At 36.9% G+C, this 25,721-nt stretch overlaps 16 protein-coding genes across 16 annotated transcripts; 7 read left to right on the forward strand and 9 right to left on the reverse strand.

The window, feature by feature from the left end:
- The first annotated feature begins 10 nt into the window (after window positions 1-10).
- Window positions 11-349, forward strand: HYPBUDRAFT_174939 (uncharacterized protein). The gene has a single exon (XM_020222870.1). It carries the CDS (start codon window positions 101-103, stop codon window positions 284-286), a length of 186 nt encoding a protein of 61 aa, XP_020078934.1. The 5' UTR covers window positions 11-100; the 3' UTR covers window positions 287-349.
- A 64-nt stretch (window positions 350-413) lies between these two features.
- Window positions 414-1,946, reverse strand: HYPBUDRAFT_146256 (uncharacterized protein; the record flags this gene model as incomplete). The annotated part of the gene is made up of 2 exons (XM_020219950.1): window positions 414-752; window positions 996-1,946. The coding sequence occupies 2 exons, from the start codon at window positions 1,944-1,946 to the stop codon at window positions 414-416; spliced, it is 1,290 nt and encodes a 429-aa protein (XP_020078935.1).
- Window positions 1,947-2,342: 396 nt separating this feature from the next.
- On the forward strand, window positions 2,343-3,041 carry HYPBUDRAFT_3796 (uncharacterized protein; the record flags this gene model as incomplete). The annotated part of the gene is made up of 2 exons (XM_020223382.1): window positions 2,343-2,403; window positions 2,758-3,041. 2 exons carry the CDS (start codon window positions 2,343-2,345, stop codon window positions 3,039-3,041), a joined length of 345 nt encoding a protein of 114 aa, XP_020078936.1.
- HYPBUDRAFT_151433 (uncharacterized protein) lies at window positions 3,026-4,295 on the reverse strand. Its single transcript, XM_020220494.1, has one exon. It carries the CDS (start codon window positions 4,063-4,065, stop codon window positions 3,121-3,123), a length of 945 nt encoding a protein of 314 aa, XP_020078937.1. The 5' UTR covers window positions 4,066-4,295; the 3' UTR covers window positions 3,026-3,120.
- A 427-nt stretch (window positions 4,296-4,722) lies between these two features.
- On the forward strand, window positions 4,723-5,373 carry HSP21 (Hsp21p; the record flags this gene model as incomplete). Its single annotated transcript, XM_020223383.1, has 1 exon — window positions 4,723-5,373. The coding sequence occupies one exon, from the start codon at window positions 4,723-4,725 to the stop codon at window positions 5,371-5,373; it is 651 nt and encodes a 216-aa protein (XP_020078938.1).
- Window positions 5,374-5,435: 62 nt separating this feature from the next.
- On the reverse strand, window positions 5,436-6,530 carry HYPBUDRAFT_146259 (uncharacterized protein; the record flags this gene model as incomplete). The annotated part of the gene is made up of 1 exon (XM_020219951.1): window positions 5,436-6,530. The coding sequence occupies one exon, from the start codon at window positions 6,528-6,530 to the stop codon at window positions 5,436-5,438; it is 1,095 nt and encodes a 364-aa protein (XP_020078939.1).
- Window positions 6,531-7,258: 728 nt separating this feature from the next.
- HYPBUDRAFT_146260 (uncharacterized protein) lies at window positions 7,259-9,181 on the reverse strand (the record flags this gene model as incomplete). Its single annotated transcript, XM_020219952.1, has 1 exon — window positions 7,259-9,181. The coding sequence occupies one exon, from the start codon at window positions 9,179-9,181 to the stop codon at window positions 7,259-7,261; it is 1,923 nt and encodes a 640-aa protein (XP_020078940.1).
- Window positions 9,182-9,280: 99 nt separating this feature from the next.
- Window positions 9,281-10,711, reverse strand: HYPBUDRAFT_151435 (uncharacterized protein). Its single transcript, XM_020220495.1, has one exon. It carries the CDS (start codon window positions 10,676-10,678, stop codon window positions 9,401-9,403), a length of 1,278 nt encoding a protein of 425 aa, XP_020078941.1. The 5' UTR covers window positions 10,679-10,711; the 3' UTR covers window positions 9,281-9,400.
- Window positions 10,712-10,799: 88 nt separating this feature from the next.
- Window positions 10,800-11,669, forward strand: HYPBUDRAFT_151437 (uncharacterized protein). The gene has a single exon (XM_020220496.1). The coding sequence runs from the start codon at window positions 10,873-10,875 to the stop codon at window positions 11,578-11,580; it is 708 nt and encodes a 235-aa protein (XP_020078942.1). The 5' UTR covers window positions 10,800-10,872; the 3' UTR covers window positions 11,581-11,669.
- AGM1 (phosphoacetylglucosamine mutase) lies at window positions 11,606-13,326 on the reverse strand. The gene has a single exon (XM_020222871.1). It carries the CDS (start codon window positions 13,245-13,247, stop codon window positions 11,631-11,633), a length of 1,617 nt encoding a protein of 538 aa, XP_020078943.1. The 5' UTR covers window positions 13,248-13,326; the 3' UTR covers window positions 11,606-11,630.
- Window positions 13,327-13,427: 101 nt separating this feature from the next.
- On the forward strand, window positions 13,428-13,913 carry HYPBUDRAFT_101426 (uncharacterized protein; the record flags this gene model as incomplete). Its single annotated transcript, XM_020218125.1, has 1 exon — window positions 13,428-13,913. The coding sequence occupies one exon, from the start codon at window positions 13,428-13,430 to the stop codon at window positions 13,911-13,913; it is 486 nt and encodes a 161-aa protein (XP_020078944.1).
- A 102-nt stretch (window positions 13,914-14,015) lies between these two features.
- On the reverse strand, window positions 14,016-16,595 carry KAR9 (Kar9p; the record flags this gene model as incomplete). Its single annotated transcript, XM_020223384.1, has 1 exon — window positions 14,016-16,595. One exon carries the CDS (start codon window positions 16,593-16,595, stop codon window positions 14,016-14,018), a length of 2,580 nt encoding a protein of 859 aa, XP_020078945.1.
- Window positions 16,596-17,590: 995 nt separating this feature from the next.
- DIM1 (putative dimethyladenosine transferase) lies at window positions 17,591-18,690 on the forward strand. Its single transcript, XM_020220497.1, has one exon. It carries the CDS (start codon window positions 17,642-17,644, stop codon window positions 18,623-18,625), a length of 984 nt encoding a protein of 327 aa, XP_020078946.1. The 5' UTR covers window positions 17,591-17,641; the 3' UTR covers window positions 18,626-18,690.
- Window positions 18,691-18,748: 58 nt separating this feature from the next.
- Window positions 18,749-20,744, reverse strand: HYPBUDRAFT_151440 (uncharacterized protein). Its single transcript, XM_020220498.1, has one exon. The coding sequence runs from the start codon at window positions 20,720-20,722 to the stop codon at window positions 18,833-18,835; it is 1,890 nt and encodes a 629-aa protein (XP_020078947.1). The 5' UTR covers window positions 20,723-20,744; the 3' UTR covers window positions 18,749-18,832.
- Window positions 20,745-21,028: 284 nt separating this feature from the next.
- HYPBUDRAFT_151441 (ribosome biosynthesis protein) lies at window positions 21,029-22,721 on the reverse strand. Its single transcript, XM_020220499.1, has one exon. It carries the CDS (start codon window positions 22,703-22,705, stop codon window positions 21,164-21,166), a length of 1,542 nt encoding a protein of 513 aa, XP_020078948.1. The 5' UTR covers window positions 22,706-22,721; the 3' UTR covers window positions 21,029-21,163.
- Window positions 22,722-22,942: 221 nt separating this feature from the next.
- Window positions 22,943-25,714, forward strand: HYPBUDRAFT_151442 (U4/U6-U5 snRNP complex subunit). Its single transcript, XM_020220500.1, has one exon. The coding sequence runs from the start codon at window positions 22,961-22,963 to the stop codon at window positions 25,685-25,687; it is 2,727 nt and encodes a 908-aa protein (XP_020078949.1). The 5' UTR covers window positions 22,943-22,960; the 3' UTR covers window positions 25,688-25,714.
- The last annotated feature ends 7 nt before the right edge of the window (window positions 25,715-25,721 follow it).

A 25,721-nucleotide genomic window follows, 5' to 3' on the forward strand; every position in this document is an offset into this window, starting at 1 on the left:
TGCTATATATACAAACTTAGTATCCGAAGAAGCCCATTTCAGGACGCCTTTTCTGGCCCAGGTCCCCGAACTACCCTCATGAAGGTCTAGGGACCCACGGATGCAATGCTACATCGCTGTCTGCCGTTATTCCCTTTCATGTAATGGAGGTGAAATTTATTGCTGCAATTTACCGGAGTTTTCCATCGCGGAACTCCCGCGGGAGGGTTGCAACCGCGACATTGGCATGTCGTCTGCGACATTTGCCCAAATAAGAATAGTTTATCATGAATATGAATATAGTTGATAGGATATTCCTTCATCTTACAAGAAGCTTCATCAGTTAGTGTAAACTCGTACTAGAATGATGTGTAATTTAATAACTAAAGAAGTGTGAAGATTTCGCAGCCTTTTCAAATAGCGAAGAAAGAAAGCTAAATCTCTTTTTTGAAATCTTCCATATCTTTCTCCAGAAGGTTAAAGTTTTTCATAAATATTTTCATATCTTCAGAGCAGTCGTATTCCAGAATACGGTCATTTACCGAGGTGATATCAAGAAATACAGGAATACCATTAACAATTGCAAAACTATGGCCATGAATTTTGAGCTGAACTCCAAGTTTAGCCAGGTTCTTCATTTGTCGACAACCATTGATGATCGTTTCGCCAAAGAATAGTTTCTGTCCGCCTTCCACATGAGACGTCAAAGTGTAATACGCAAAGAGTTTTCTAAATTTCAAATCTAATGTAAAACTTCCATAGTAATAAAGTTTCTTCGTGTGGATTTTTTTAGCAGTAGTTTTATTTGAATTATACTTCTCAATGCGGCTGTAGCATACTGCTTCTCTAAGACATCTATCGATGCAACTTTTATGAAATTCAAAAGGAGTTTCTGCATGTCCTGCTTCCCGAGCAAGAAAGTCGGGGAAATACATTGTCATAACCACCGGCTCATTACGGTTTAAAGGTTTGAGTATTTTTTTAAAAAATGGAAAAACAGTGCAAAGTTTCCCAACCTCCATCTTAAACGACTGATCTTGTACGTAGTCAAACATTTTCATTGTTTCGCCTTCTCCTATTATATGGGTTGCGGCAATTTTTGCATCCGTTCCCGGAATCTGCTTGCATTTGTCTTCGATATATTTGGTAATTTCGGAAAAGTGTGGAGGTTTCAATTGAACGAGTTTGTTAAATTTATCAACCACTTTCTTTTCTTCTAATCTACTAGTTTCCGACTTTGAAATGGCACGGTAGATCCAAGCAATCAAACCACCCATAGTAGTGAAATCTTCATCCAGTCTTATTACTTTATAACGGAATGGAACAACAAAGTCTTCTGGGTTTGAATGACAACCAACCTGGAGTAACTCGTCTAGTTTGGTTTCGTCTATTTCTAAGAAAAGGGTGGTTCCGCCATTACTGACGATCCCCCGGGTAGTTTCGAGATTGATAAACTTTGTATAGACACCTTTAATTATCGACTCAAATTCAGAATTGAAAGGGACTTTTTTATTTGACAAAAACTTACTAAATTCGAGATCACTAATGTCAACAAACACCAACCCTTTTTTATTTGTCTCTGAAAAAAGCAAACAGGGCGATTCAGTAGAGTCAGTGGTTTTTCTTATTAAGAAATCAATGTTGGCAGAATCGAATAAACGCTTTAATGATTCCCCATAATATAAGAGAAATTGCCTGGAACATTCTGCTTTACTTGCACCAGCTCCAGAGAATGTCTCTGCGGCCGTATTTCTCGAGCGAGCTCCGAAGTTCCCTTCAAATTTGCTTTCGTAATATTTATGAAACAATTCTAAGTCTTTGAATGCTTCGTCGCCCAATTCACCAGTAAAAACCGGGGTTGGGAGTTTATCTGAGGCTTTAAGCCGAGTACCAGGCTCATCATTTTCATTTGAGTGGGTTTCTTGAGGGGTATCCTCATTGATTATAGAAGTAAGATTATAAAGCATTGCTACTTGATCTCTTGACCTGCTGCTCCCAGTAGAATCAAGAGAGAAACAGGGCTATTTATACTCTTTTGAAGTGGTTTAATATTTTGAAGTGGTGTTTTAATATTAAGGGGTTTTTATTGCAGCCAAAGCACTGCGAAAGCCGGGAAAATGTTTCAGATTTTGATCCTGTAACAAATTTATCTTCACGACAATCACTTCGTGCAAGCGGCTCTGTAGTGTTCTGTTATGTTTCCGTAGCATATGTGAGCCCATAAGATAATGTCCTGTTCCATGTATAGGTTATTGAAATGATTGAGGCTGCTTCAAAGTTCTTCACATTGTATTACTGAAACATCTTTCGTGACACTACATCTGTTGTAAGCCTGTTCTTCATTGCTTGGTTAGAAAGTTCAGATGTCTTCGTCGCCATTTCATACGTCTCCATTGCCTGAAAGTCCGCATGTCTCCTTGTATGGTTAGAAAGTTCACGTCTTCAGTATACATAAAACCACAACACAAATCACTGACGGTTACCACAAGAAATAATTCTCACCGACCTCGGGAATGATATAGAATAGCTGCAGAGAATAGCTTCGATCACCATACAATATGCCTCTAGGTGAAATCAGACTGTTGTATAAGTATACAACGGTTGCAAAAAGGGCGACACGGGTGTCGTTCGCGACATTTACTGAAGGTACGGATGTTTATCATTCACGTGACAACATTCGGCTCTTCGCACTACCTTTTGGTGATTTTTTTCGACCAGTTAGACGCTAAATAATTGGAGTATGTAATAATCAGGGTATATATCCAGTATAAGATTAAGCAAGCATGTCTAAATTTGTTCTTCCAACTGCATTAAAGGAAATAAGATTCCACTTATCACAAACTGGTGAAGCATCCATACCATTAAGGAAATTTTTAACTAATAATTATAATGGCTTGAAAACTCAACTGAATTATAAATTACCAATTTTAATTAGAGAATCATACGGGATTCCACCAAGCGTAACTGCTAGATTCGAAAGAGGTAGAGAAATCAAAAACAACTTGGATGGTTTAGACGAACAAGGTATTGAAAGTGCATTAAAAAATTTATTAAAAAATTAAAACATTACTAATAACTACTTTGTATATTTATTTATTTCATTCATTTATTCAATAAACAACTATTATTATTATATTGTTTTCATGATCCAAATTGATAAATCCCCCAGGCAAGACTGGCAGAATGGGATGTAAATAGTTGTTTAATGGGCTCTTTGGAACCACTGATTAACCCACTAGCAACAACAATTGGCATGAAATGTTCGGCACTAGGATGAGCTCGATAAAATAAAGATTCATGTTTGTTGGGGAGTTCTTTCAAGTTTTTCAATAACTCGTCATTGTTAACCAAAGTATCCCTTAACAAATTATCAAAAGGTTTTACGTATGGTAAGGTGATTCCTGGTTTCTGAAATGCACTTCTTACATCTCTCAAATTATGAACGGTCATACCGGAGCAAATAACCATTCCCTTTAAGTATCTCCCACGAGATTGATCCCAGATCAAATTATCTCTGAAGTAACTTAATGCTTCACCCAATTTGAAATTCAGCTCAATATCACCGCCGGTCAACGATACCTGAATCAATGAGGTCCCTGGCAAATCTTCTTCAACCTTATTACCATTAAGCGTGTTATAATTCAGAAATGCAACCTTGAAAGGTACCCAAACACCGTGATCAAGTCCTCGCTGAGTAAACTGAACATCAAACCCTTTTTCTTCAAGCTGCTGCTTCACAATGTTCCCAACTTTGTAATCAAACTTAGCATGGAACTCCTCTTTATACATATGCTGCGGGAACCCATAAAAATCATAATACAAATCATTTTCTTCCTTGTTCTTAGCTGGGGTCGCAATCTCAATGGACTTTCTTCCCATCGATTCGTAATGGGCCAGGACTACAATAATGTAATCCGGCTTATACTCCCTCTTGATCTTTTGGCCGAGTCGCTGCACCGTCTGATACGCTCCTCTGCTGCCAAAGGTGTTATCATCGTACATGAAGGTTGGTCCTCCATGACTGAAAAAGTATACCGGCAATGGACTGACGTTTTTCGTGATGGCTTTGGCTGGTCCACTCATCATATACACCACTGATACTAGAACCAATACAATTGAAACGACAAATCTCATAAAGATAAAAGAGAACTCTCGCTTTAAATGCTAATCCATGAGATAGTCGTAGCCTTTAATTGCAAAATTATACGATTTTTTTTTCGTTGTTCTTCGCTCTTTTAGTAATGCTTAGAAATACAACCTTCGCCATACTCAAGCCTAATGATAATGTCATGTTCGGATATGGATGAGTCAGCTACTTCAATGACAGTGGTTTTAGTAATGGCATAAACTGATGCAACAGTAGAAGGAAATAACTTCGGCGTTACCAGGCTCACAAGCAGATATTCCGCAAACCCCGTAGGGTCTCCAAAACCGTTATCACAGCCACCTGACGGTTTCAGACATAAAGTTTCTTCTTGCGAGCAGCTTCTCCAAATATGGGCAAATTGGTCATGATATCTGATCTGGCAACAGTGGACAGGCTAAAGCAATACCCCGTAGCTTACTTAATGATTAGTTAATCGGGAACCAGATCTTGCAATAAAGTAACCCAAAAATTTCGCAACAATTGCTGTGCAATACACGAGATCATACCAGTTGGCCCATATATATATCTTTGTAGGGTATCTTTAAGGCAGTTTTAAGTAGCTTAGACATTCTTTTGCAAGTAAAGTTTTAGGGAAAATGTTTTCGGCTAACCAGTACGATTCAGATAAGTATAACGAACAAGAAGACATGTTTGATGATTCATTTTTCGAAGCAAATCCTTCGGAACCAAGATCATTGATCCATGATAATCCAAACGACGATATGCACCCAAGTTCACAGTTTGGAAATCTTGGGAACTTGGATTTTTTCGGAGGCAATATGGTCAACCCATTTGGTGATATGGGGATGGGGATGAATATGAATATGAATATGATGGATTTTGATAGTGACGGAGACTTGAAGACTACCGAGTTGAAAGATCGCTATATTGTGGAAATGAAGGATATCGGGGGAATCGAAGGTAAAGAATTTAGTGTCGACTATCAAAAGGGTCTTAATCAAGTTATAGTCAATATGAATAAAACGGTGAAATCAGGTGGAAGCTTTAGTTCCAGCAGCTCTCAAAAGAGTGTTGGGTTTGATAAGCCAATTGATTATAATAACATTCATTCTGAAGTTCAAGGTGATTCTCTTGTTATAACCGTGCCCAAGACTGACGAATTCGCATCTCTCGAAGATGAAAATGACCATTCTTTTATCGAGGGTCTTGCTACGAATTCAAAAGATGGCAAAGACGATTACCAATCGGGTTACATTGAAGATGTTGAATCAGATGATGCAAATTAGATTATATAATGTATATTTGAAATGAATTAATGACAGAGATGATTTTTTAAATGCAAATGTAGTTAACCAATTAACCGGTCTTGATACCTGATCAAAGCTGGTGGTAAGATTGGATTGAAGACAACTCTTGTACCATCAGATAAGAAATATCTACTTTGTTCTTTTACTAGGTTACCTAATTGAATATTCTGTAATACTTTTTCACAAGATTTCACTTTATGATTGATCTCTCCACAAAATCCACATGATGGTGTCTTAATAATATTATCACTAGTAGTATCAGGGTTTATTTCTTCTTCTTCTTCTTCCCTTGTTTGAATAGTAGGGGCAAATTCTCTGACAACCAGACATTCATTATACATATCTTCGATAAATTGCCCCCATTCAAAATCAGCATAAAATTTCGAATTTGCAACACTGCCAACTAAAAATGCTCTTTCTGGTTTGGTTTTAATAAACTTAATACAATTATACTCTTGGTTTCTATTACATAATGATTCCATATGTGTTTGACAATACTTCCAAAAATAATGAACTATTATAGAATATTCCCTAGCAGTAATTTCTCCAGGCCAGGTCTCAACTGCTACCATGACTTCTTGAATTAATTCACTCTCAGAATAATGAAATTCGGAATTGAAAATTTTATAAATTCGGTTAATGAATGAGTGGATTCCTTTATCCCTTGGAAGTAACTGATTCACTCGAAAGTATATCCTCTTCCAAAGTATTGGCCTATTTTGCATTATTTGTGAATTACTGCAAGTCTCAATAAATCTGCTAAATTTTTCATCTTCAACTTTAACTGCAGCATTAACAAGCACATCATACAATAATACATCTGGTATCATGAATGTTCCCTTGTATGAACTCAAGTTGTTTAGCCATGCCTTATATCCCTTGATATTGGTAACTCGGGCCGCTGATGGGAAATTTTCTGGCATGAAATATGATGCATTAGGAGTACCTAAGTTATTAATATACGCTGCTTGACAATTCGATTCAAAGTCAGGATCTTCATCGTTGATAAATGGGGCATGTTTTTCGATATCAAAATCAATTATATGAGCTGCCACAATTAATGGATCGGAACTTCTTATATATGCTGAAATTTTGGCATTCACTAAATCGGAAAACCTAACATTACTATGTGACATATTTGGAGGGGTAAACGAAGGAGTACTTCTTCCTCCCATCAGTGATGCTGAACGACTCATTCTTGATATATATCCTTCAGTGGTCAACCAGGCTTTGAAAAAAAAAAATATTAATTGGAAAGACAAAAAAAAACGTCCTCCAAAAAAGCTTCAAATAGAGCTCATCTTAAATGGTTACATGAATAGAAACACGTCGGATAAAGAGTGGATCAAATTCTTTACTAAACTCGTCGTATTAGGGACATCTCTTCTTTGCATCATAACACAAAGTAATCAAATCGGTTCTTGAAATCTCCCGTTTATCACTCTTCTATTCTCTTCCATATACCAAAACAAAGCCAGAAAAAGCCAGCATGTATCAATTAAACATTCCATTGACTTCAAAGTTGTTCTTTCAATTAAGATTGGCCGTAAAACGAACCAAAAGATTTCATTGCCCTAAATCATAGTGATCTTCGCCTCGATGGGGTCGTGGAAACTGTCCGTAAATACCACAGCTACCCGATTGCAATTGGCAATATAAACAAACTCAATTGAATAAAACGATCTGACCCTAAAATCTTTCCTGCAATTTGTCGTCACTACAATTATTCAATCAAATATACTCCATCTTTAACAGATCGATATCTTCATTTTAGAAAAAAGGCTAAAAGATCAAAAAAAAAAAAAAAAATTACTGCGAAATTTTCACTTACCCTAATCTATTGTTAAGATCCCTGGTACCTTTCTCAAGATTCCAAAGATGTCGATAGTAAGAGGATTTGGTTAATTGGACGATCAGTTTTGTCAGTTTCCTGGGCCTCGATAGCTTTTACCGTATCGCTGCCATCGACTACTTCCCCAAAGACGGAGTGTTTATTATCTAACCAGGGGGCAGGTTGAGTAGTGATGAAAAATTGGGATGCATTAGAATCCGGACCTGAATTGGCCATACTTACCATGAATGGTTTAGAATGTTTGAGCATTGGGTTGAATTCATCCTTTAAGTTAGTTCCCCATATTGATTGACCTCCTGTGCCGTCACCTAGCGGATCCCCGGTTTGAATCATGAAATCTTTAATGACACGATGAAAGATAACGTTATTATAGTACTGATTCTGACATAGTTTCACAAAATTCTCGACGGTTCGTGGTACAAGACTGGGAAAAAGTTTAATTTTTATATCACCCAAACTAGTATGTAGTATTGCATTAGTTATTGTCTTGGACTTAGACTGATATTTGGATCTAGAAACATTTCCGAGCGAGTTAGTCAACGTAAAATCTCTTTTATCATCGGTTTGGGATTTATTATTGAAAACATATAGTTTATTAGAGTTAATTGCAGAGCACACTAATATAGGGTTTTTGGTTAGTTTTGAATCAATGAGGGAATTATTAGATGCAAGCATCGAGCTGGTCAATTGATGCATTGCTGATTTATTGAGAAGCCCAATGTTGTTAAATCTAATAACTTGGTCAATTTGGTCTTCTTGTCCCAAGACTTTGATTATTTTCATAGTTTGTAAGTTTAAAATCTTGATTCCAATTATTGAAGGGAAGATAAGAACTTTACCGGTATCGTCGAAAACCATGTTATGATGATTAAATAAAGTATTTAAGTTCTCAGAAATCATTTTCCTTTCGAAACTTAGAAGCTTAGGATTTAGATCTTCTTTCTCATGAATAGCTAATGATTGGTCGATTTTTGTTAATAGCTTTCCTGATTGGCAATTGAATATTCGTAAAACATTATCGGGTTGAGAAGCAGTGACCAAGAGATTGCTATCGGGCGATATGATCATATTGGATACTTTTGCTTTATTTTTTGCTATTTCGAATAAATTAGTTTCTGATTTGAGTTTAAAAGACACCGAAGCTGGTAATTCTCCTTGATCATTCCAAAACTCAACGATTCCTTTTATATCCGACGAAATGAAAAAGTTGTATTTGAAATTGAATATAAGGGAAGTTATCGGGAATCTATGAACTTCAATAGATCTTACGGTATTATCATTTTCGGGATCAATAAAATGAATGTTTCTAGTGCCTTTTTCGCTAATGGCAAGACATGCAGTCCCACCAGTGTTCTTGAACCAGCAACATGGTTGCTTTATTGTATCATTGGGGACAAATTCAAGCTTAATGGCTTGAATCATATCCAAGCTTCGAAGATCAAATATTTTAATGTTATCATCATCTTGAGCAATACTGGCTAGATAAGAATCATCATGGTTAACTATGAGTTGAACAATTGATTTTTCTGGATGAGCCGAAAACTGTTTAAGCAATTCTAATTGACCATCAATCTCTGTGCCCTCTTCATCAGGGATAGTACTTGAAGCAATTTGTTTTTTGAAAAATTTAACCGTACCATTTTTCAACCCCACAATTATGAGTTCATCATCCTGGGTCTTGGTCAATGTGCTAATATTTGATTCTTGTTCATATGAATACCTGTAGGATTCGTTCAATGGAAGATTTGACGCAAGCATCGACTCTGGGATAACTGATTTGATTGTTCTTCTCTTCTTTTTCACTGGCTTTGCATCTTGATTCTGCGGTTTCTCCTGGTCTGGAACAATCAATGACGGTCCAAAGACATCTTCTGAGTCAGAATCACTCGAGTCACTAGAGTCAGAATGTGACTTTTCTTCATTCTTAGAGCCCATGTCAGTTAACCAAGCTAGTTCTTCATGATTTGATTTTTTTTCTAATTTTTTTTTTTGTCAGTTTGTAGATCTTTTGTACCATGAGCACAGTTTTTACAACCGTATATTTATGACTACAAGATACTCAGAGATGTTGAAAATGCTGTTATTAAAAGAAGTTTACTATAAAAAAATGAAAATGCTATGTTCTGTGGGATTCTTACTATTTTTTGTGCCAAATCATTCCGCCTCACTGCTACTCATGTCGTCCTTGCCATCGTTATCGGCACCGTAGAGATCTCTTAAACTCATTGGTTTTCTCAGCGAGGAGTTATCGAAGGGCCGGTTGTATATCGGAGTTTTTTTATTATTATCTTCACCCATGTTTATGATTATGGGCCCTCCGGCAAAACGATATCGTTCACCATCACTATCGTCGTCATCATCATCATCGTCGTCGTCGTTGTCGTTGTCATTTTTGAAGTCATTACCAGTTCTGTTCTCGAGAGTCGATTGGGGTTGTTTGGATACATCCTTGTCCATATCAGGTGAAGTATCTGGGGAAATCGATGATTGTTTATTTGATTCTTCTTCTTCTTCCAACACCTCTTGTAGCTGATCTTCGAGATCTTTAAAGTCATCATCCATATCAATGTCTTCGGAAACCAGTTCTTTTTTCTTTGGCTTGAGTTCTTTTTTAGGAGGTTCATCTTTCTTCTTACCTCTGGGTCTACCAGGACCTCTAGGCTTGGATTGATGCAGCTGCAACTGTGGTTTAGACTGTGGTTTTGGTTCTGGTTTCTTTTCATCAGCATCACTTAAGTCAATTATTGGGAAATCAGTGTTATTGTTCTCGTCCAACCCCAAATCTTCAAAATCCGATTCACTAATAATATCATTCTTCGTTTCTGGCGTAGCAGTCGGAGGTCTCTTAGATGCTAAAGTCAATTCTTTTGCAGGTTCCACAATATGCTTACCCCTCCCGTCAACTGACCTGGCGTTCTGGCTCTTCAGGTCCTTCGTAGCTTTTGGAACCGGATTCGGCTTCATTTTCTTGGGCGATTCTTCCACTCGGGGCGAATCAATTGATAACGCCAGCAATTCTCCCAGCTGCTCTTGCTTATCCCATTGGGTGATCTGATCCTCCCACTTACTGGGATTTCTGGATTTGCTAACTCTAATAGTGCTATTCAACCGCCTAAGTTGCACCAGGCTTTTCTTCTGGTCACCTTCATCATTCAAATTGAAGGAAAGATAATAAGAATCTAATGCTGGGTTATTGGTCTTTCGGTGTCTCTGTGGTGCTCCTTCAAATATTATGGGCTTGCTGTTGTTATTGGAAAACGCCTGCAACAAACACTCCTTCTCTGTCTGATATAATCGAAGTGGTTTGGCTTGATCCATAGAATCAGGTATAAATCCATACCGGATAGCAAACGAGCTGTCCGATGATTCACTTCCGGTGTCCGCTAGTAACTGGGAGAGATCAATATCATACTCTCCATCTGCTATAGACATACTAGATGCAATTATTCCAACTTTCCACTAAGCTTCCTATAAAAAAAGCGTTGGTTTAATTAGACTTCCCTTCCACACTCTTTTTTTTCCTATGGTTGGGTGGGTTTTTCCTGCACTTTAACCGAAAATCACTAACTGGTGAAAAAAGCTATCAACAGATCAACAGATCAACTACTTGTTAGGCCCCAAAGACGATGGCTCCAATTCCCCAGGATAAGGTTGAGGAGATTGGTTTGCTACATCCCAAGGTGCTTCTACTTCTGGCGGGAGTGACCACCTCGCTTTTCATTTCGTATCGATTCTACAGACGGTATGTGCGTCGGATTCGTAACTATTTGGACTTGACACCGGATATTCTCGAAGGGAATCGACAATTATACGGGAAAGTGACTCGGGTAGGCGATGGTGATAACTTTAGGTTCTACCATACCCCTGGAGGGGTTTTCATGGGATGGGGCTGGTTGAGACAAGTCCCAACCAAGAGAAATGAGTTGAAAGATGAGACTTTGATGATACGACTTTGTGGTGTTGATGCTCCTGAAAGGGCCCATTGGGGGAAGCCGGCGCAACCTTTTTCCGAAGAGGCGTTGGGGTGGCTTCAGGACTATGTTTTCGGTCGGTACGTGGTGGTTACTCCGTATCTGATTGATCAGTACAAGCGGGTTGTTGCTCGGGCTCAGGTATGGAAATGGACCGGTAAGAAAGACGTGAGTGCAGAGATGTTGAAAACAGGTCTCGGTGTGGTGTATGAAGGGAAAGTAGGTGCTGAGTTTGGCGAACAGGAGTCCTGGTACCGAAGTTTAGAGGCTAGGGCCAAAAGATTCCGCCGGGGGGTTTGGTCATTGGGTAAGAATCTAACCACCCCAAGCGAATTCAAGAAAATACATTATCGTAACGATTGACTTATTGTTTATCTTTGTATATCGATATTAGCATTTACATACATATATATCTAATTGAATTGTTTGACTAATTCACAAACTTCTTGCGATAACTTTTCAGTATTTTGTTTGATGTCGGCTTCGGCGTAGACCCTAACTGCGTCTTCGGTACCAGAGGCTCTAACGAAAGATCTCCCGCTTGGATATTGAGCAACGAGTTCATCGATCTTATCTTGTAAACCAATTGGTTCAACCAAGGTTCTTTCGGCGTTAGTGGTCTTGAAAACGGTTCTATCCTTGACAATCACTTTAGCTAAACGGTTAGGTAAGTCGGTGTAGGCTTTATCCCAATCTTCAGGAGACAATTTCAAATAATGAACAATTATTAACACGGTCAATAAATCAGAAATGGCATCACCAACGGTTTGGTTAATCAATTTAGTAAACTGTTGCAAAACCTGAATGGCTTTGGATTCTTTATCATCATTAGATTGATACTTGAAGATCTTTTCTTCTGCACTTGGAGCAAAAATAACTGTACCATGACCATTGGCTTCGAAATAAATACCAACGTCATATTTTTCAGCCTCGTGATGTAAATGTTTAACCCCGGTAGGAGTACAGCGCACTGGGATTTTAAGAACATCTTCAACGTACTTGGTTGATGATCCATTGGCATAGGCAGTTTGAATAACGGCAATATCCAAGTTGAGTTTAGAAGTATCGACATCTTTTAACAATTGTTGTAAGAATAATGCAATCAAAGTAGCAATCTTATCCCCGTCTAATAATCTGAATTCGCCATTGGCGTTTTGATAATAGTGGATCAATCTATCGGCATCACCATCAAATGATGCATATAACTTATTTGGAACCGGAGTCTCAACATTCTTTGGTAATCTTTGATTGACCTTAACAAAATCAGCACCACAATCGAAATTTAATAAGTTTGGTTGATCATAATCATTGTTTACCAAATGGAAAGAGATCTCCTCAGTCAAATACTTGCTTAAAAGATCCTTAACCTTTGGTGCACCCACCCCATTAGCTGAATCAATAGTGATATCAATTTTTTCTTCGTTCAGTGATAATTTATAAATATTTTTGAAAGCTTCAGCCAATTTGTTGTAATAACCATCTTCAGAGAGCTCTCCGAAAGCAGAGTCGTTCGAAGTCCTTGTTAAGTAATGCAATTGAGGAGTTGTATTCAATCCATAATCTTTGAATGAAACATTTGGAATCGACTGAATACCATCAATAGTAGCTTGGGATAACGCTGGACTGGATTCTCTTGAATCCCTAGCAACAATAACATTGGCCTTCTCATTCAAGTCAATACCAAGCTCGTGGACGAGCTGTTCGATATTCAGCTTGATTTCTTCGTGGCTCGAGTTGGCTAACTTGGTAGCATGAACTTCCCATGAGGCCTCCAACATACTTCCTAAAGGATCAACCACCTTCACCCCATTATCTTCCGGTGGATTGTGCGAGGCAGTAATCATAACCCCAACAGTCTTTCCTTTCAAAAACTTGGAACGTAATGCTGATAAAATCCCTACCGTATAATTGACATAATCCAACTTGGAAGCATTCATTCTAAAGCCAGCAGTACCATAAGTGAACTTCACTCCTTCTGGCTTGCTGTGGCCTTGCAATCCTTTGGTCAACAATGCTTCAAGTTCTGACATATTCTATTTCGTTTTCAATATAAATTCCGATCAATTAAAAGTATTCGTTTCAATTTTAAAGCCAGATCAGTTGGTTTTTATAGACCACGAAGCTGTTTGCGAAAAGTAAACAAAAATTTAGTGAAAGAAAAAATTGATCTAAATTTAATTTAATACCCTTCCTTGACCTTTACAATAACCATGTCGACCGACAAGAAGACCGAGAAGAAGACTGACAAGTTTGCCAACTCTTCTTTCCATAGAGAGGGATTGAAACAGTCTCGTCTGGAGTACGTTCCAAAGCCACCTCCCAAGCCTAAAGCAGTGAAAGCCAGAGAATCTCAGTTCGTGAAAGAATTGGTTGAAACTGGGAAACCAAATTGGAAATTGGCACCAAAAGAAGTTAAGTCAAGGTACTATGGGATATATATGATACTATTGGGGCTTCCCATTTTCTTGGTGCTGTCAACTGTTCTTTATAGAAGGTTAGAAGGTAAGTCTACAAGGAAAGTTCAAGAGGGAGAAATCCTAGAAAATGGGGATGTTCGTAAATTTGATGAAGCTGAAAAATGGTCTACAGAAAAGAATAGTATTTTATATAAGATCTTTGGTAGAGACTTCTTTTTGGACGGTTTCACTAGTAAGACCATGGGAAATGCTACTGATAATGATAAGGATAAGAAATAAAATTAAGTAAACACAAGAATAAGAAATGAAAGTATGAAGCTTATTGATGATAGGCATCTTGTATATATTGTACATAGTAATAAACGCATGATTTTTGAAACATTATCTCCATGCACTCTTGGTGGTTGTTTTTTTAAGAGGTTGGATCAAGTGGACTTCGTCGAATCTTGACCCGATTGAGGAGTTGGGTCTTTCTGGGGAGGTGGATCGAATAGGTGAAAGTTGTCTGGTAGGTGATGATGATCTATAGGACAGAGAAGACGAGATTAAGGATGCCGATGGAGATATATTGCTTAACAGAGACATTCTTTGCTTGGCTTCCGGGGAGTTCTTCATATTATGTGAATATGAAAGATTAGGTGTATTCATCCCACTAAGTGATACCCCAGAGAGTCTGGATAATGAAATCGACGATCTTGCGTTAGAATCAACCGAGTTTGGGGAAGTTTTGACGGTATTTCTGACCTTTAAACTAGACTGATTTTGATTGAGTGTTGAATTTTTAGTATTCCTAGTTGTATTAGTTGAATCCTTCATAGGTTTTTTGAGAAGTGAGTTTCTTTTCATCGCAAATAGTGGAGGTTTTAATGTGCGTTGACTTTTAACTTCTATAGGTGTGTTTTTGGTGGGGCTGTAGTCTACCCTGCCGGTAATGTCCTTGGATGGTTTACGCTGAGGTGACTGGAAAACTGGATGATTTGGACTGATGCTTGGAATTCTCGAAGGCCTGGATGAATCTATATAACATTTTTTGATAACCGGTAAGCCAAGACTAGTGTAGTCGTCTCTTATTAGTGGAAGTTTGGTTGGTTTATGACGGGAGTTTTTCATTAAATAGTTGAATAATTCCTGGATGCTATACAGATTTCTAGCCAAGGTTGATCTTGACATCCTTGAGTCGCTAAATGACGACTCAAGATCATATGAAAGTTTTGGAGTTGCATGCACCAAAGTTGCTTCATCGTCTTCGTCATCGTCAATATCAACTCCTCCATTTAACCTCATTAAAGATTGCTTTAAATTTTTTCTTTTCATCTCTAAAAACTGATTCTGTTCACTATTAGGATTGCCATTTTTCTCATTGGCAAGAAAATCTCTAACCTTGTCCTTTTGTTCAATACTGAAAGGGGTAGACTTAGAAGATACCTGGTCGACACTGACACCTAAATCGATACCCAACGCACTTGGAGAAACCAGCTCACTTGGAGTTGAGCTTGAGCGAGAAGAAACGGTATTCAGTTGTGACTTTTGTGGTAAATCAATCAATATACTTCTTCGAGAACTAAATGACTTCCTTTCAAGTTTATCGTCGTTTTCATCGATAGTGCCAAGCGGATCCGACGAGGATGAATTCTTTTTACCAGAATTGAACATAGAAGATCTTCTTTTTACTGTTTGAAGTGTTCTAAGACCATTTTCATCCAATGAGTGATCATTGGAACTCAACTTATCTACAGATTTTGAAAGCCTGTGAGATGAGGAAGACAGAGGGGACGCATTCATGAGTGTATTATTAAGCAAGTCCCACTCAGGCAAAAGCTTTTCATTGAATAAAGGTACCAAGGAAGAATCAGTAATTGTTCCTTCAGTGAAAGCTTTATTAATCATAGTTATTGAGTTTGAACAGAGTTTATAAGCTGGACCTATTATATCCATAGCATCAGATGCATCAAGATCACCATCATTGGATGAGTTTTTCGATCTCAATCCTTCTCTTAATGTTTTACACTTGTAGGTAATTTCATTAATAAGATATTTGAAAATCTCATTCCATCTTTTATCTAAAGATTCATTTTTTAGATTTTCTAATTCTAGTTGCAAATAGTTCCAATTATCCATTAATTCGTTATAGGTTATTTGTATATTATTAGCAGTCTGGGGAGAAATCTTAAAGCATAAATGATTAAATTCGTTGATTTTCAAAGGCAAAAATTCTAAACTTACTTTCAAAGGCTTTATACGAGATTCAAGCATCAAGTAACCATTGTATAAGGATTCATCGAAGTCATTAAAAGTGGGTAGTCTCAAAGATTTTGTAGAAAAATTAGTATTAGAGTGACTTGATAAATCATTAATCTTCATCTTAGCAGTAATCTGGGCCAAGTCAAACTTAGGTAGAAGGCGATTTGGAGATGAGAGTTTTGATTCCAGAATTTTATGGAAACATTCAATACAGAGTAATATTTCATCTTTAAGTGATTTTATTATGGTTTCATTGATTTCCTTATAATTGATAGATATATCAACTTTTCTCTTGAGTAGGATCAAAGATTTTTTGACGTCAAGCTGTAAATCAGATGTTGTTTCTAATTTCGAGAGTAACCCTGATAAGTCTTGAGGGTCAATTGAGGATTCTGAGGAATCAATGACAGTTAATATTTCAGAAATCAATCCGTCAATTGATTCAGTATCTTCTATTAAATCTATCACATCGGATTTACCATCGTAGTACCACTCCAAGCCGTCATCATCGCACTTATTATTATAAACTTCTAAAGCCTGCTGAAAGTTCAATAAAAGGCCATATATTTCATCTGTTAACTTGTTGATTTTTAGTAGATCATGATGCAGAAGGTTAGGTTGAGGTTGGGGGATTTGTATTAGCTCTTGTATTACACCTAGTCTAGGAATATCAGTAAGGAACGATTTTAGGGAATTAAATCGATCATCACTTTTACTCATTTTTGCATAGTATCAATAATCTGAATATTGGGCAAAGAAAGCAAATTCTAGAAGATGAAATTTGATATCAGTTGGGTTGGGAAAATAATGTAGATGTGTCTTAATATATACTAATCGTAATGAGCAACTAAAAGGACTAACAACTGATATACCTAAGTTATGACTTGTTCTATTTCTAGTGTATTGAGCTAGGCAGTAGTAAAGTGGGAAGAATTAGGGAAATATTGATAAGCCGGAAAGCTTAATTAAAGAAATCAGAAGTGCTTAAATTTGTAAATTTTAAAGAAAGACTTTGATTAAAAACACACTTTGGCGTTGCAATTTGGAATTTCCTTTAACTTTATTTAGATATAACGTTATTGTTCTCGATGAGGTATTGAAGTATATTGGCAATTGCAACAGCAGGGAGAATGTAAGTTTTAGGCACTTTGGACGGAGATGCAATAATTTCAGTCTTTCTCGCTTGACCGTTTCAGTAAATCCAATGTATAAACAGAGTTTTATCAAGTCTGAATGTACTTCTTGCAACCTCTAACAGACTAATTATCGTAAAAAATGCACTCTTAAACCCTTGGTTAATCTTTCTTTGACAATGCAAACAACTCCTTGCTGCTATTTCTCTTTCAATTGTTCAATCTTTAACCCTCTTACACTTGATCGAATTTTTTGAATCAATCTTGAGCAGCAAGAGAAGCAAAGTTCCAAGCCAGAATTGATTGTTTCTTCACAATCAGTATTGGGATGTCCGAATGGGATAAGCAACAATGCTGTGCTTAAACGAATACCTTATGCTTTGAGTAAATAAAGCTGCCGAGTTCAAGATAGACGGTTAACCGCTGTTTGTTTATACTTTTTGATATACTTTCAGTAACAAATCAGGAAAACCTGGTGTCTGGGTGTTTGCTTGATTGTGTTCTACACGCCTCTTCTGCTCTTTTTATTTTTTTTTTTTCGGTTTTTTGATTCTCATCTCATCGGGGACTAAATCAATTTAAGAAGCTGGGAAGTTGTACGATTGAAGTAAATATTCATATACGATTTAGAGAATGGCTAAAGCACCAAAGAAGAAGTTCAGTACTGCTCCTAATCCTACTGGTGCAGGCACTGTGTCTGCCGAAAAGCATTTGAACTCGGTCTTCAAGTTCAATACTGATTTGGGTCAACATATTTTGAAAAATCCATTAGTTGCACAAGGGATTGTTGATAAGGCCGCTATTAAGCCAAGTGACACAGTTTTGGAAGTTGGTCCTGGTACTGGTAACTTGACTGTCAGAATTTTGGAGCAGGCCAGAAGAGTGATTGCTTCTGAAATGGATCCAAGAATGGCAGCCGAATTAACTAAAAGAGTTCATGGTACTCCAAATCAAAAAAAGTTGGAAATTTTACTAGGAGATTTCATGAAGACTGAATTGCCATATTTTGACGTTTGTATTTCAAATACTCCATATCAAATTTCGTCTCCACTTGTTTTCAAATTATTGAATCAACCAAGACCTCCTCGTGTTTCAATTCTTATGTTTCAAAGAGAGTTTGCTCTTAGATTATTAGCAAGGCCTGGTGACTCCTTATATTGTAGGTTATCGGCAAATGTTCAAATGTGGGCAAACGTCACTCATATCATGAAAGTTGGTAAAAATAATTTCCGTCCACCACCACAGGTTGAATCTTCGGTGGTAAGAATCGAAATTAAACAACCAAGACCAAATATCGATTTCAATGAATGGGATGGTTTATTAAGAATAGTGTTTGTTAGGAAAAACAAAACCATTGCTGCTGGTTTCAAATCAAACAATGTCATTGATATCTTGGAAAAAAATTATAAAACTTATTTAGCCACTACGAATGCCATGAACAATGATGACCTGATGATGGTTGATGATAAATCTTCCATGACTGATGTCGTGAAACAAAAAATCGATTTCGTTCTTAAAGAAACTGGCTTCTCTGATCAAAGAGCTGCTAAATTGGATCAAACTGATTTTTTGAAATTATTATACGCCTTTCATCAAGTTGGTATTCACTTTGCATAATTCAATATCTTCCATCGTTTATGATTATTTATTTCTTTTTGATGCTTTCTTCAATATGAATTCAGCATTCATTTTTAACTTCATTTTTGTCTTATTTTGTTAATCCCATTTCCCCTGTATAATATTTTCATACTTAATAAAACATCTACAATCTCGCTTAAAATAATAATAGTAATAATTAACTCTATACTCATGATATATTATCCACTATCTTCTTTTGGCAGGTTTGGCATTGGTATTCTTTTCAATGACTTCACCTACTCCACCCATATCTTCCAAAGTATCCTCGGCAATACTAACTTGTTCTCTTCTTTCCCAGAATCTTTCCTCACATAAATCGAATGCAGCTTTCTTCAAATACTTACCTCTGGCTTCCCTGTTACTTGAAATAGACCATTCAAGGAATTGAGCACCAGTACGGACATAGAATGATCTCAAAGTTTCAAATGGTTTAGGATGTGGTAACCATGGTCTTGGGTCAGGAATTTCATCTTCCTCCTCCTCAACTTCTTCCTCTTCTTCTTCTTCTTCCTCAACTTCTAATTTATTATCGGTTTCTTTTTCGTCATCATCATCGTCATCTTCATCGTCTTCATCGTCATCTTCATCGAATTCATCATCTGAGTTTTCATACTCTTGCTCTAATTCTTTCAAGTTCTCCCAGAAAACTTTAACACCATCAAGTTTTCCCAAATCTATAGAATAAAATGAATCCAAGTTAAACTCTTGTTCACCTCTTTCAAAAATACCACCATATATATAGAAAACATCATCTACTACACAGGTAGTGGCATTGAATCTTTCATGTGGTAACTTGTTAACAATTGGGTATTCAACTTTATCCTCGTTGCTCCGTTCTTCCTCTTCTTCGAGCTTTCTTAATTGTTCGATTTGTGAAATTTCTTCTTGCTCATCATCATCATTCAAATTAGCTTTGGCTAGAATGGAATTTAAAATATCTTCTAAATCTTCATCTCTTGTTTTTTCTTTAACATTTTCTTGTTTCTTCTTCCTTTGTGGTTTTAATGATAAATTATACCATCTATTTGTTTCGATTTGATACGAGTACAAGTTATTATAAAACTCAGAATCAATTTGTTCTTCACTCTCTTCAAAATCAAACACACCCCCAAATAAAATACCACGATTCTTATGGTAAACCATTGAGCAACCAACCCTTGGCAGTGGATTGAATCCTTGTTTACGTCTTCTCTCAACTCTAATACCTTTTGGATCAGCTTTCATTTTGACTAACCAGCAATCATTCAAAACTTTACCTTTTTGTAAACCTTTCTTTGCCTTCACTTTACAATAACCACCGTATATGACCGCCCCGTCTGCACAAGGAATCATTGAATGCCCTGATCTAGCATCTGGAATTGGGTGATTTGGTGGGAATTCAACTTGTTCCCACTTGTAGCTAGTAATATCAAATAACCACATATCATTTAAGTAAGTAGTCATGGTACCTAAATCACGGAAACCACCATGCATGATTATATAATTCTTCCAAACACACATTCTGTGACCTGATCTGGCAGATGGACCTCTTTTCTGATCAATTTTGGTCCATTCCTTGGTATCTGCATCCAAAATCCAAGTATCACCATAGTGGTAAAATGTCGATTGTTTGGGAGAGGAGAATTCACCACCAAACAATAATATTACACCAGATGGATGTGCACACATAGCATGGGATGACCGAGGCAATGGAGAATTCTTAGAAGATATCTTTCTCCAGGTGTCGTTATCAATTGTGTACGAATACAAGTCGTTATAGAAATGAGATGCTGATCCAACCATACATTCACCACCAAACAAAAATAATTCACGTTTATTATGAGCTGGGTTAGCAACCAAGGTAGGATTTAATCTTTTCGATGGTCTTTTGCAAACTTCAATGTTAACAGCCTCGAACTCTTCTTGTTCTTTAGCATATTGCTCTAAAATTTGATCGATATCTTCATCTTCTTCCTCTTCACCTGTTTTCTTTGCCTGTTTTTTCGACTTTGACTCGGCCTTTGACTGGTTTTTCTTTTGCTTTTCGGCAGCACGAGCTTTTTTACTTTCTTTAGACTTCTTATCTTTCTTTGCCATGGTCAAATTGGTGAAAACATCAACCTTCGTCGGTCGTATTCATTGATTTTTTTTTTTTTTAAAGCAGTGAAAAAGATGAGCTTAAACTGTAAAAACTTCAATTTTTACACCTTCAGAAAGATATTTCGCAACCAGTCAAGCTTAGATGAAAAGGAATATATGAGTGCAAAAGGACAGTTATATTGAATAGCTTTACGAATTATATCAGGCTTGATTTAAACTGAGAGTAAGATGATTTCGAAACGACACCGAGTGTAGAATCATAGGTTAGATAAAGGACAAATAATACAAGTCAATAACTTAAAGGTAGCATGAATTTTTATTAAGCTTGTCTAACTAATATACAAAAGAGTCTTCTTCTATTGAAAATAAAAAAAAAAAGAACTTTCCATTAAGCATTAGTTTGGTATTCCAATGCAGTTTTCGGATGTTTTACTGTCTCTAAACAGAAATTGTCTTCCAAATATTTAAACCTTCACCACCGGTGGAGACTAAACAACCAGGAATTTGTTTATGCCATCTAACATCTTTAACATCTCTTTGCCAGTGAACAAATAATAATTGAGGTGGGATGTCATGCAATTCTTGGGCTTCTTTTCTTTGTTGAGAGATTTCTTCATCATCAGCTTCAACAGCTAAATCCCATAAGGTGACGGTGTTATCTTCAGAAGAGACGGCAATAATAGATTCATCTAATGGGTTGAAGGATATAGAGGTAACTGGAGATTTGTGGAAATCATAGTTTGCAACTGGAGATGGAGTAGTTGGAGAGTTGAAGTTACGCAAATCCCAAACACTCCAAGTACCATCATCATGACCAGAAGCCAATAAATGATTGATTTTACTACACCAGGAAATAACGTTAACATCAGTATTGGAGGCTTGAACGGAAATAGCAGGTTGATGTTTTTTGGATCTAGTATCCCAGATACGAACGTAACCGTCACAACCAGCAGTGGCGAAAACAGTTGATTCACCAGTAGACCATTGGATATCTTCGATTGAGGATTGGGATGCAAAAAAGGGAGTTTTGTCGGTAACCCAATTAGAAGTGGTTCTGTTAGTTAAATGGATTCTACCAGAAACATCCCCCGATAATAAAGCACCAGTGTTAATTAAAGGAGACCAGTCTAAACCATAACCTTCAACATTACCGTGATTTCTGATGGTGTGGGCTGGTCTTTTAGCTGATTTAGGAATCATAAAACCTGGAGTATCGAATGCTTTATATTGGGGACTTAAATCATAAATGAAAACTTCACCACTTTCTGACATGGTAGCGGTTAAGTATTCACCAGTTTCAGCAGCATGTGGAGAAACTCTGATTCTATTAGTGGTATGCTTCAATGGAATGGTTTCAGAATCCATAATTGGGTCAGCGTCATTGTCATCATCTTCGTCTTCTTCGTCGTCTTCTTCATCATCTTCGTCTTTGACCAAAGTTTTGGCCAATGAAGAAAGTTTCATTGCAATCAATTCATTGTCTTTACTGCGAGAAGCTTGGGTTGCAGTGGTAACATAAACAGATGCTGGATAATTTCTTCTTTCATTTCCAAGATTATCTGGTAAGATATCAAGGGTCAAACATGGCCATGGTAAATTAACGTTATGTAACATTTCATACACAGAAGGATCAGCCTCCAAGACTTCATCAGGACCCAATGGCTTGGATTTGTGTGGTAAATAAATGGTTGGTTCTTGTTCTTGTTCTTGTTCTTGGTCTTTTCTTTCTAATTCTTCGAGTTTATTTTCACCATCTTCTTCCATTCTATCATCATCTTGTTCTTCATTTTCATTGGCAGAATCAAGTTCAATAATTTCACCATCACTTTCAAAATCATCCCCATAAGGATCTTCAAATTCTCCCATTTCAACCTCATCGCCATTATTTGTGGTATTGGCTTGAGGTAATGAGTCTCTTCCAGTCTTGGCCGAGCCAGAAGCGTCTGGGACCAAATCTTCGGATGCACTTCTTTTAGACATTCTTATCTATACCGTCGAAATTACTTAGTAGTGGAAACACTGGAAGAAAATATCAAATGGTAATTTATGATTTAAAGATTTTTCAAAAAAAAAAAAAAAAAAAAAAAAATTCTATCGCATCGTTTTTAATGCTCATCACGTGAGCCATCTTTAGTCGTGGTATGCAGGACGGACGAAATTGTCAAATATGTAACTAGGCATTCACATTTTCAATAAAGCATAACCTTCAGTGGCTATTTGAAAACTATCGAATTGATGGAGCGAAAAGCGTTTTTGGACCAGGAGCCACCACCAGGATATGTGGCAGGGATAGGAAGAGGTGCCACAGGGTTCACTACTAGTGCAGATTCTGGCCCAGTCAGGTTCCAGCCCAACTTGGATGATGAAGATGAAAATGGAGATAACGAAGATGAATTGAAGTTCCAGGATGACGATGAAGGTGGTATTCTAGGTCTGGAATTGAAAGACAAGGAGGATGACGAAGCAGACCGAATATACGAAGAAATTGATCGCAAAATGAATCTGAGAAATAAGAATAAGTCAACTGGAGATTTGGAACTATCTACATCGGAGACTTCTGATAAGATCAAAGGACAGTTCACTGATTTAAAGAGGGCACTTACCTCGGTGAATGATAATGAGTGGGCTAATATTCCAGAAGTTGGTGATATAACCAGGAGAAATAAACGAACACGACTCCTTGAACAACAACAACAGAGAACGTATGCCATGCCCGATTCTGTTATTGCAGGAGCTGGATCCATGGGATCTTTAAACTCCAACGATGAAGTTACTAATTTCCAGTCGATATCACAGGCTAAAGATCTTTTGCTTAGTAAACAATTAGATCAAATAGCAGGGACAAGTGATAATAATAATGAGAATATTGCAAAAGAATTGGAAGAGTTGCAAAACAATGACAGCAAAATACAAGATATTAAAAAGGGACGTTTGATTTTGGCTTCTTTGAGAAAGACAGAGCCTCGTAAATCCAACTCATGGATTGCTTCAGCAAGACTAGAAGAACAGGCAAATAACTATACTGCTGCTAAAAAATTCATTATTGAAGGTTGTCATAATGTGCCTCATAATCCCGACATCTGGTTAGAGAATATCAGAATCCACCAAAAGACGGCAGAGGGTACAAAATTTTGTAAAGCCATTGTCAATGAAGGTCTTAAATTCAATATTAAATCAGAAAAGCTTTGGCTTAAAGCTTTTGAGTTGGAAAACAAGACTGATGTAGTTTCAAGGAGAAAGATTTTGATGAAAGGTCTTGAATTTATACCTACAAATGTCGAATTATGGAAAAGCTTGGTCAATTTGGAGGACTCCAAAGAGGATGTTCAAAAATTATTAACCAAAGCGGTAGAACTTTGTCCTAAAGAGTGGGATTTCTGGTTAACTCTCATTAACTTATCGAACTATGACGATGCCAAATCGTTATTGAATAAGGCTAGAAAAGCATTAACTGATAATTACATGGTTTGGATCATAGCCTGTAAGTTAGAAGAACGTGAAAAGGATGATATACCAATGGAAAAGTTGAATAAATTACTCGCTAAAGGTTTCAAAGAACTAGAAAAGAATACAGTTGATAAATCCCATTTGTTATCTAAAGCTGGCTGGTTAAATCAAGCAATCGATGCTAATCTAGAGGGCTTCACTAAAACTTCATCTGCAATTGTAAAAGTTACTCTTGATTCTGATGGTAAAGAGAGTTTGGATGAGTGGCTCGATGATGCAGAAAAGCTTATCCTGAAAAAAGAGTTTAAAGTAGCACATTTCATATACGAGTACATCATTGATAAATTTCCAAACAACATCGAAAGTTGGTTAAGTCTCATCCTGTCAATGAAAAATAGCAAAGACTTCGATAAGTCTAAATTATTTGAATATTATTCAAAAGCAGTCAACTTGAACCAAGACAATGAATTGCTTCTGCTAATGTATGCAAAGGACAAATGGCTTCTTGGAAATGATGTTGAAGGTGCCCGTATGATTTTAAGCGACGCAAGCTCTAGATTACCTACTAGCGAAAACATATGGCTAGCCCGTATTAAATTAGAAGTTAAGAACCACAATTATCAAGAAGCTATGTCCATCTCAACAGATTCCATCGATAAAATACCAACTTCCTCTGCCCGTGTATGGTTCAAACATATTCATTTGATGAGGTTTTTAGCTCGAAAGAAAATTGTTACTTTGGAGGTACCAGATTTCCTATCGTTGACTACTCAAGCTTTGGACCTCTTTCCAGAAGAACCTAAGTTATACTTGCAGAAGAGTCTGGTACTAGTTGACTTTGACCTAATTAAGCAAGCTAGAGAAGTCCTCTCTACAGGAACCAAAAAATGTCCAAATTCTATAGAAATATGGATAAACTTGGCTTGGGTAGACGAAAAATATTTCAAAACAGTCATTAGAGCTAGGTCAGTTTTGGATACTGCAATTCTAAAAAATCCAACCAGTGATAAACTATGGGAAGCCAAAATCAAGTTGGAAAGAAGACAGAATGATAGGACAGCTGCACAACAAATTACAAACAAGGCTCATAAAATGTTCCCTAGCTCTTCATCAATATGGATACAGCATCTATCATTAATTCCCAAAATGTCCCAGAGAAAGAATGCTTTTCTAGACGCAATGAGAACTACCAATAATTCAACCAATATTTTACTTAGTATCGGAGTATTTTTTTGGTTGGATGGTAAATTTCTGAAAGCAAAGTCATGGTTTGAAAGAGCACTTACAAGCAATAAGCAAAGTGGTGAATCGTGGGGGTGGTTATATTGTTTTATTGATAAATATGGATCAGCACAAGAGAAGCTGGGCTTACTCCAAAACTTAAATAAAAATTATGATGATATAAACGATGGCGAAACTTGGAATCATGTAAATAAAGATTTAGATAATTTCGAGAAGACTCCCAAAGAGATTATTGAATTAGTTTCAGCAAAATTATTAGCAAAGAGTATTTGATGCTACATAAATCAGTTTATAGTGTATTATATTT

The sequence above is a fragment of the Hyphopichia burtonii genome (assembly GCF_001661395.1).
Source record: "Hyphopichia burtonii NRRL Y-1933 unplaced genomic scaffold HYPBUscaffold_1, whole genome shotgun sequence".
NCBI lineage: Eukaryota > Fungi > Ascomycota > Pichiomycetes > Serinales > Debaryomycetaceae > Hyphopichia > Hyphopichia burtonii.